Below are 10810 nucleotides of genomic sequence, written 5' to 3'. Positions count from 1 at the left end.
GGAACCTGCCGTCACCTGCTTAAAAAAAGCACAAAGAATCCATTGTGGCTCCGCCCCTGACCCCAGTGGGTTAATTTGTCCAATTATATCTGTCAATTTAGAAATTTAAGATTTAATAATGTCCAATATGTATAAATTTTGCTCTCAGCAATGCAAAAATTGTGTGGGGGATTAAATGGAAAAACGATAGCTGCAGCAGGGTTAATTTCTTTGTTTGTCTCCAAGGGGGCGGAGCAAAACATTCTCAGCTGCGTCACTTTACGTAACCTTTTTTCTGATCGAAAAGAACTACTCTCCATTTTAAACTTTTTAAAATCCTTCTGGTATCCTTAGGGTTTGAAAACAACAAAATCATTAGTAACTATCAACTTCAAAGGAAAGCATCTCCTTCAGGAAAGACAGCATAGATTAAAGTCCAATTATTACCAAACTTTTAACATCTTTTCTAAGAGGTTTCTAATCCAAGGATTTTTTTTTAATATAACAAAGATGATTCCAAATTCCAATTTACTGCAATAAATATTTAAAAATCAAAACTGCCAATGTTATATGAACGAGTCTTATGTCTGGAACTGAAGACTCCTCCAAAACTTAACATAATAAACTTGAAAGTTCATTGTGGTCACAAATGAAATTTCCAGTTTTTCAACTTAACAGGTCAATTAACCTTAATAGTATATACTTAACTCAGACTTATTAACTTATAATACTTAGTAACTACACACAGAACAGAATAGCACGTGCTTTTTTTAAAGATGGTAAATTACGTGATTTTTCTTGTTCTTTCTTCAGTCTCCTTTTCAATTGACTGTAATAAAACCAAAAACTAAAGAAAAAGTTATTTAGCATTCTTAAAACAAAAGATTTAACACCAGCTTCTTAAATAAACTTTAAACAGACAGCATCTTTCCTGTATCTCCTTTGTTTATCCTTCTCTCCCTTAAACCAATATCCAATTCCTGACATTTGCTACTTAAATACAGTCAATAAAAGATGTCTTTAATTCAAACTCCAAAAAGAAACAAGAACAGATTTGAAACTGGAACACCAATTAAAATAATGTTTTAAACTTCAAATTGGATTTTTGCCAGACATCTTCAGACCTTCAAGGCTGAAGCTTATCTCTTACAAAATTGTTCATTGCCTTTTCACAGTTGCAAAACCAACTTTAAAAAAAATAATAAAACTTTAACTTAAAATATAATTCAATTTTATATCCCATTACTGGGTGCGTAATCTTCAATTGAAATCAATACACTCAACAATCACTTTTCACACTCATTCAATTCCAAACAACTTAGAACATTGATTCCTGTAATGGGTTATGAATTCAAAGTACCAAAACCTCTGTCAAATTCTCTGTCTCGATGTCAAGGAACATGCACAGGTTCAACTAATTCACAACCAAAACATGACTCAAGGTTCTTTCCCACAAAATATACACATGTAAAAATAGAAAAAGTAACAGACTCATTCTTTCAACATCAAGGCCAGACAACAAAGAGTTAACAATGGTTAGTTACACAGAACACAGGCTGCAAATCCCAAGGACATCCATTTCATTCGTGGAAGCTTCCAACAGTCACACATTCGAATCAAAAGACACAGTAACTTGTTTTTACTCACTTGAAATGTCACTAAAACATAGTCTCTTTATGTCACTCTGCCATAAACTTTGTCATTGAGCCCTCTGGCCCCCCAGTTATTAATGGGCCATAGGTAAGGCCAGGGTTGGGGCTAAAGCTTCGATTGGGGGGTTGGGCGGTTTGGGGGGTAGTCATCACATGGTACTTACTGACCTTATCTGCCAAGTCGGCCCGATTAAAGTCGTCATTGTCATCATCCTCCCGATCCACAAAAGTGCATATTATGCCCCTCTGTGCTGAGAATTGAAACTGTAGTTTACTTGTCTCCTCCTAACATTTGGTATGATCCGCTGACTGGTACACCCGTTCCTTCTGTAAGCAGTGTAGAACCATCATTGCAGTCTGTAAGTCAGAGCATTTCTGTTCCGCTCCTGTGAGCTGTTCCTTCTCCTTGTTCACTTCCCTCTCAGCCTTACCTCAACTGTACTCAGCCTTTTCGGCCTGAGACTGGAATTTGATTAAATGCACTACCTGTGCTGAACTAACTGACTCTGCCTTCAGGGCTCTATCATGCCACTCAGCAGTGGCTTTCACTAACTTAGGCGCCCATTTGTCTTGGTGGGTATACGCATCCTCCCAATGCTGTACCACAACGGACCCCTCGCCCGTGTACTGTTTAACTGCAAACTCTATCCACGAGGGCCACTTGCCCTTCAAATATTTCCGGAGCTCCAACTCCCACTGTGGCTTGGCCAGGGCCATAATTACTCAAAGGTTCACCAATCCGATCCGTCAGACTCGTAGCGTTGTTTATAATTTAGTTCAGACTCAGCGAGGCTATTCAAAATGACTTGAAATAGCACTACAACCGAGTCCCTGTTCGGGCATCAATTATGTTGTGCCTAACACGCACGCACGCTACTTTTAAAGAATCCACAGAGTCCGATTGTGAAAAGTATCTCAATACTTTATTCCCACACTAAATCATCAAGTACAAGTTCTCACTACTTGTACGGTATCAAAACTCATCAAAGTACAAGCTCTCACTACTTGTACAGTATACTACCCGTCAAGACACGAGGTGATCAGTCTCGGACTTGCAGCTGATCTTTTGTTCTCTGGCTCAGGGTATCTTCTCAAGTGTTCTTCCCCGGGGTTCTCAGACCTTCCTTATTTTCAGTCAGGGGTTAAATCTTGTTTCTAAGACCCGCCCCTCTTACTTACTCATAGGGGTCTGGTATAATGACATAATGGTAGTTCCTTATTTGGCTCAGTGAGCACCTCTTCAAAACTTCACAGTTTCCCATTGTCTATTATGAGTTTAATCATATCTGGTGTCCATGACAACACCTAGTTTCTGGTATCCCACTCAATATCTTTTCTATAATCATATCTACAATTCCTCGGCTATCTGTGTGCTGTGCTCCTTTGTACTTGTCCCACTTCAACACACTGTTCATTGTTGTGTTACTGGCCCCTTTGTTTTAACTAAGTTCTTATGTGTGGTTGCTATATGTGTTTTTACTGGGTCTACACCCCACAAGGTAATTCCATTATGGATACCGGCTCCTCCACCCCTCCACCAGTGAGTCAATCTCCAGCAGCCATGATGTCTGAGGAGAGATCTGCACTGACGCAGGATTCCCCCAGCCAGCCGGGGCCCTCCAGGCCTCGTACATACAGAGGATGACCACCAAGATCATCCAACGCCAAAGGGCAATCAGTTCAGCAGTCTTCCTCCAGTCAGGCAGCTAGTGCAGAGGTGGCACCGCAAAGGAGCACCCGCAAAGGTTTAAAAAAAATATCATGGCACAAATGAGTCTGCACGGGTGAGACTACACTGTAAAACGCTCAGGCACTAAATGTTCTTCACTAACGTGTGTCATTTTTACTGTTTGAACAAAGTGTGCCAGCATGTACCGATCATGTCTCCTCCCTTTACATCATTGGCCTTTCAGAACTGCCAATGTATGGAACAATATCATTGCCATGTCAGTATTACTCATCTGTGTCTCCACAGATGCAGTAACTTTGACAATGACTCAGTCTGCTGCTGCCAGTAATGGTGGAGACAAAGATGTTGTAGATACGGACTACTGCACAACAGGTGAAGGAGGGTGCTGTGTGACTTGCAGAGCACATGGTGGTTTCCATGGAGAGGAGAACAGTTGATCAATAAGGCATTGCCGTGCACATCTTGTTTGCTGCTCGTCCTGCATGCGGTGCCTGGATGCTCTCTGTCCTCCCATGCACCTTTCCTGCTGTAGGTCCTCAGTTTCCTCATCATCCGAGGATGAGTCCTGCTGACATCACTCCTCATCCTGCAAGGCCTCCCCCTTATTGAGAGCGTAGCTGTGCAGAGTACAGAAAGCAATAACGATACCAGCTGCCCTTTCCGGCTCGTACTGCAGGGCACCACCCGGTCTATCCAGGCAATGGAAGTGCATTTTCAGAATGCCGATTGCCTGCTCAATGGTGGCTCTTGTAGCTCTGTGGCTGACGTTGTATCTGTCCTCTGCAGCAGTGGTGGTGTTTCTCACTGGTGTCAGGAGCCATGTCTGCAAGGGGTAGCCCTTGTCTCCAAGAAGCCACCTCTCCACCTGAGCCAGTTCAGTGAACAGCTGGGACTGGCGCAGGATGAAGGTGACATGGGAGCTGCCTGAAAAACAGGCATAGATTTGCATAAAACGCTTACTGTGATCACATACTAGCTGCACCTTGAGCAAGTGGAAGTCCTTTTGGCTGAGGTATGCAGCTGGTCACCCAGCGGGAGCCTTGATGGTCACATGGGTGCAGTCTATGACTCGTTGCACCTGTGATCATCCCACAGTACAGCCAAATCCGATGGCCCTCTGGTCCTGGCTCTCAGGGTCCGTCCTGAAGGGAACATCGTCATTGGTCCTCCAGTACAGGGAATCAGTGACCTCCCTGATACAGCGGTGCACTGCTGACTGAGTGACTCCACAAACATGACCGGTGGGTCACTGAAATGATGCAGAGGCGAGAAAGGTAAGAGCCGCTGTCACTTTGTTAGCCACAGGCATCGGATGTCCACTGAACCCCATCAGCTGCAGATCATCGTTGAGCAGGACACAGAGACGTGTCACTGCCTCTCTCAACATCTAGAGTCGCCTCTGACACTGGCACTCAGACATCTGCAGGTATGTCATGTGGGCCATGTAGATGCGCGGAGATCTATAGTGCCGAGTTCACATTGGGGGCTGCTGCTGCTCTCGACTGGGACCCTCTACGTGGGCTGCACCTGCCTCTTGGTTTTGCCTGTGGATCCTCATGACAAACTGATCAATGAATACAGGATGTACCATTCCCCATCTCCAAGCTGCAATTTAACTCCATCCCTTCACTTCTTCGAAGGTACCTAACAAGAAGAGATTGATGTTGACTGGTAGGTCAGGTGCTTTGATGTATCAACTATGTGGTGTGGTATGGCCTGTCTTAGCTTCCACTAAGAGTGGCACAGTATGACCACAATCTGATAGTAGCAGATGCATCGATTGGCCCAGCAGCCACACCTTATACACACCTACCGTTTATGGCACCCTCACCACACACAGGGTTCCGAGAGTGCCATTGCTCCTGCACTCTCACATACATTCAAAGGTGCAGAGTGCCGCTCTGTACGGAGTTCAGATGCATAGTTGTTCCTTCATGCCTGCAGAGTCGTGCCACCTTTAATACACTCCTCCACTCACCTCACTACACTTATGCAACGTTGTGCTCCCAGTAATATCATCTCTGCTCCCATATCCGTACACGAATGCAGAGTTGTGCGCCCGGTACTGCCATCCCCCTCCCAACTCCGTACACACGCCTGCAGAGTTGACTAACTGTCACAAGCTCTGAGCGCTGCAACTTCTGTCCCGTTTGTTTTTATCAATTGGGAACAGGGACAGCATGAGAAAGAAACACGTTTACTGGAATTTGTGAAATTGTTGACAAAGAGGCAGCTGGATGCAGAATGCACCAGGGGTAAGCAGCGTTTTGAATATTGAACAAGAAATGCTGGAAATACTCAGCAGGTCTGGCAGCATCTGTGGAGAGAGAAGCAGAGTTAACGTTTCAGGTCAGTGACCCTTCTTCAGAATTCTGGTGAACTCTGAAGACCCAGTTCTGAAGAAGGGTCACTGACCTGAAATATTAACTCTGCTCCTCTCTCCACAGATACTGCCAGACCTGCTGAGTTTTTCCAGCATTTCTTGTTTTTATTTCAGATTTCCAGCATCCGCAGTATTTTACTTTTATCTTTAAATATTGAAATTAGGCTCCCGTTGCCGAGTGGCACGGGCACCGGCCCGAGGCCTCACCACTGCTGGTAATATGGGCCCAGGCCTTCCCAGCATCGGGGACCTTGGCGGGCCTCTCCCAGAGGAATTTTCCAGGATCATTCCCGCTGCCAGTGAGTCTCGAAGTCCATAGGGTCAGGCCACAAACAATAGGAGGTGTGAATTCCACAAATAGTTTCCTCTTGGTTTCGTCTCTTCAGGTGAAGCACTTCACCCATGGTCATTCAATTAGGAACTTTCCAAAGGTGTGAGATAATTCTGAGTCCGGGCCGAAATTGCAAAAGTCACCTGACCATCGGCTGCCATCATATGGAGCCTTTTTATGTCCATTATGGTTCATTTAAAAAGAAAATTCAGTTCCAGAAGATTCTAAATACAGTCCATGTTTAAAGTTATGAACAGGAAATACCTTTACTGGACATGGCAGTCTTGAAGTTTTACATTGAATTTATTATCTATTATTAAACAGTTTAGTTCCTCCCCTCAGAGATCTAACTCCCTTCTTCAGGCTCTGAATCCTCATCCACTGGGTCATTCTGGCCCCGACTGTCCCACAACACACGGGACTTCCTTCCTTCTGAGCTCGGAGCTGTACTGCAGAATTCCATTTACATTTCTGTCCATGTCAGTCTGCCCCTCTCTGCTCCAAAGTCCAGTAAACCCGAGCTCTCCTTAAACTCACAGTGGATGGGATCTTGCCTGACAGACACCATGAGGCTGTTTCCCGGTCAGTTTCCCTCCACCATCTCCTGCTGGGACATTCCGAGGCCCCATTTGGAATTGATTCATTTTGTATTATTCGCTCACCATTCCCACTGGAATTCCTCTCTTCCTCATCAGCTCTGGTCTGGCAATGAAAACCCTCACAGGTTCCTGATCCTGATCCCTGTGCAGGGAGCCTGTTGTAAAGTATAGGTGTGTGGACCTCAGGTGTAAACATTGGGATATTCCACACTCTAATGTTGTCACAATGGGAGCTGTATGGGTCCTAGCTATGCTGCCTTTGTGTAGGATACTTGGACCATTCTTTGTTCCAATTCTACTCAGCTCCCCTCCTTCTCATATTTTTCTGATACTTTGATGACTGTGCTGGTGTCATTTCCTTTTTCCTTGAACTGGAAAATTGCATCAACTTTGCTTCTAATTCCCACCCCTCCCTCATCTTCACATGGTCCATCTCTGACACGTCCCTTCCCTTCCCTTCCTCGACTTCTTTACCTCCATTTCAGGGAATTGGTTGTCCACCAATATCTACTGTAATCCCACCGACTCCCACAGCTACCTTGATTATACTTCCTCCCACCCACGTCTTCCTGGAAAGACTCTGTTCCACTCTTCCCGTTTCTCCACCTCCGTTCCATCTCTTCTGACGATGCGACCTTCCACACCAGTGCTTCTGAAATGTCTTCATTATTCCTCAGCCAAGGATTACCCTCCACTGTGGTTAACAGAGCCCTCGACCGTGTCCATCCCATTTCCAATGTTACTGCCTTCATCCCTTCCCTCCCTGCCAGAACCACGATAAGGTTCCCCTTGTCCTCACCTTCTACCCCACCAGCCTCCACGTTCAACACATCATCCTCCAACATTTCTGCCACATCCTGCTAAGTCCAACACCAAACATATACTCTGCTCCCCTCCCTTCCCCCCACTCATTGTGACACCCTGATCCACTCCTCAATCACCCTCAACATCAGCTCCTCTTCCCCAGGCATCTTCCCGTGCAAGCACAGGAGATGCAACACCTGCCCTTTTACCTCCTCCCTTCCCACTGTCCAAGGCCCCAAACGCTCCTTCCAGGTGAAACAGTGATTTACTTGGACTTCTTTCAATTTATTAACAGTATTCACTGCTCATGATGGAATCTCCTGGACATTGGGAGAGGAGCAAATACAGATTGAGTGATTGCTTTGCTGAACTCCTCCGTTCAGTCTGCAAGTGTGACCCTGAGCTTCTGGTCACTTATCATTTTAATTCTACATCCCAATCCCACTCTGACCTCTCTATCTCTGACCTCCTCCACTCTTCCACTGAAGCTCAAAGAGGAACTGTATTTTTTGATGAATCATTTTATTGCCTCTTAGACTCAACACTGAGAATAAAAACTTCAGATTATAACCATTGCTCCCACTTTCTGGGACGGCCTGTGCTGGTAATGGAGGATGGCTACACCAGAGTCACTGGGAGTGGAGGTGGTGTGGGCTGGTGCTTGGGGTGGGGATCCCCTATTGGTACACAGTTGGCAGGCTGGTCCACACCCCTATCCACCATTCTCCATCACTTTTCCAGGCCAGTGGAGCCTTCTCCTCTTTGCCAGATTTTCCATGCTCCCATCTCCCTCTGTTATTCTGCTGTAACCATTTACACCTCCTCTGGACCCATCCTCTGTTTCTTTAATTGTCCCATTCACCTTGCACAATCCTCCCTTTTATCATTGAATCACTCCTGCCCTCCACCCCATCACAGACCTTCCCTTTTGTTCTTTCCTCCCCCTATACCCCACTTTTCACTGACTACATGATTGCTTTAAAACTGTTAATCTGGAATATCTTCCAGTTCTGATGAAAGTCTATCAGCCTGAAACATTAACTCTGTTTCTCTCTCCACAGATGCTTCCTGACCTGCTGAGTGTTTTCAACATTCTCCTATTTTGATCAGATTTACAGCAGTTTCAGTATTTTGGTTTTACTCCAATGTTTATTCCTGGATATTAACAGGGGTGAGTGACATAGGTGAGGAGCAGAGTTTCAGAGTTTTAACTTCACAGACTGCCTCTTTTATCCTTGACAGGTTCCCCGCCCTGAAGTCAGCCTGATTGACAGGTTTGGCTTCCAGTCGGGCAGGGCAGACTTTGGAGCAGGCCTCAGGACCAGGGCGGTCCAAATGCTGACCCCGGTGTTTTGGGGGAGATCCCTGATATCGTGGGATGTCCAATCACCATCTCCAGAGGGAGAGAGTGGTGATATCTCCAATAGCTGGTCTGTCGATCCCGAAACCCTGGGGAAGAGTCTCCTATCCTGCGGCGAGGTCCCAGTCTTTGGAGGAGAATTGGGAGGGGAGGGGGAGGGTGAGTGTCTGATTCTTAACCCCGGGGAGGTGTCTCCTATCTTGGAGCTTGTTCCCAATCCAGTTCGGGGGAACGAGCGGGGCAAGTGTCTGTTCCGATACACAATGGGGGGGACCTGATTTTTTGGGGGTTCTGAACGAGGGTGGTCTGTTCCCAGGAATTGGGGCTCTGAGACTGTGGGGGGGATCCCATCAAGGGAGGAGAGTCTGATCCTGGGGACGGGGGTACAATCCCAGTGGTGCTGGGGTCCAATCCCGGGGATGGTGAGACCCGATCCATGGGGTTATGCTCTGATCCTTTTGGGGGTAGTGGGGTCTGATCCATAATGGGGTGGGGGTTGTGGTTCCTATCGGTGGGGGTGCAGTCCGATCCTGTGGAGCGGTCCAATGCCGGAGGGAACATCTGTTCCTATCGCCAATCCCGGGTGTCTTTGTATGTGACGTGGGGTATAACGGGGAATCCCGGCCGAACAGAGTTAAACCTGTAAAACAGATTAAATCAGAGACTTCCAGCCTCGTTCAAATATTTAAATTACCAACCCGCCTCCTGGGAGCGGTTGTCTGTCCGTCCCCTTTCCTGACTCCGTTAAACCTGGAAGTGGGCGAATCGAAGATTGGTGGGGGGTTGGGTTGAGTTTTTAAATTTAATTTAACCTCTGACTCACCCCCAACTCCCCTGTTTTGTTGCTAAAATCCTGCCCTTTCTGTCTGGGTCAGACACGGAGAATGTTTGATCAGTAATTTCCAGTCTCTTTTCCCTTCTCTCTCTTACAGTTAATTTACTGGCGATTGTGATCCTGTCCCGGGGAAAGTGCGGCCTCTCCACCTGCACCACTCGCTACCTGGTGGCCATGGCAATGGCGGATCTACCGGTCATTATCACTGAGGTCATTCTGTTCCAGATCAATTATTATTATTTCCCAGTGTCCTTCTTGGACATCACCCCTGTGTGTAGTGTTATCCATGCCCTGATTCGTGCAGCCACAGATTGTTCTGTCTGGTTCACCGTCACTTTCACCTTTGATCGATTTGTGGCCATTTGTTGCCAGAAGCTGAAAACAAAATATTGCACCAAGAAAACTGCGGCTGTGGTTCTCGCAACAACCTGCATTCTGCTCTGTTCAAAAAACATCCCCATCTACTTTAGATATGAACCGGGAGTGATAATCGACAATGTACCGTGGTTCTGTTACATAAAGCAAAGCTATTATACTGAGCCCGGATGGGTGGGATTTTCCAGGTTTGATACGGTTTTAACCCCATTGATCCCATTCGCTTTAATCCTGTTGCTCAACGCTCTGACAGTCCGACACATTTTAGTGACCAGTCGAGTCCGTAAGGGACTGAGGGGTCAGAGCAAGGGAGAGAATCGCAGTGACCCAGAGATGGAGAGCAGAAGGAAGTCTGTGATTTTACTGTTCACCATATCTGGCAACTTCATACTTCTGTGGTTGATATACGTTTTATATCACTTTGGAATTGTATATCACTTCGATTCTGATTCTAATTATATATTTAAAGAAGTCGGATGGATGATGTCGAATTTAAATTGCTGCACAAACACATTTATTTATGTGGTGACTCAGTCCAAGTTCAGAGATCAGGTCAAGAGTGCGGTGAAATATCCGGTTACATCAATTATTCAATTAATGAATAAACAAAACAACTGAGGCAGGTCCCAGTGTTTCCAGTCCATGAATGGAATATTTATCCCCAGACTTCCATCAACTGAATGACAGCAGGAATCACTGGGGATGTGAAAATACCCCCAGCGGCTGGAGTGGGGGCTGGAAGAGACTAACACCACCCCCTGCAGGACAGGAGGGGAAACAGCAGCCACAGTCTCTCCTTCGT

The 10810-nt window shown here is 46.0% G+C and overlaps 1 protein-coding gene across 1 annotated transcript; it reads left to right on the top strand.

Moving 5' to 3' along the window:
- Positions 1-4633: 4633 nt before the first annotated feature.
- LOC137345740 (probable G-protein coupled receptor 139) lies at positions 4634-10608 on the top strand (the record flags this gene model as incomplete). The annotated part of the gene is made up of 6 exons (XM_068009003.1): positions 4634-4747; positions 5495-5576; positions 5869-6003; positions 7975-8042; positions 8681-8811; positions 9705-10608. Coding segments are annotated over exons 1-6 (1434 nt in total), but the record flags the coding sequence as incomplete, so codon positions are not given.
- Positions 10609-10810: the final 202 nt, after the last annotated feature.

This window comes from Heterodontus francisci, chromosome 29, assembly GCF_036365525.1.
Source record: "Heterodontus francisci isolate sHetFra1 chromosome 29, sHetFra1.hap1, whole genome shotgun sequence".
NCBI lineage: Eukaryota > Metazoa > Chordata > Chondrichthyes > Heterodontiformes > Heterodontidae > Heterodontus > Heterodontus francisci.
This window is presented reverse-complemented; position numbering and strand designations above follow the sequence as displayed.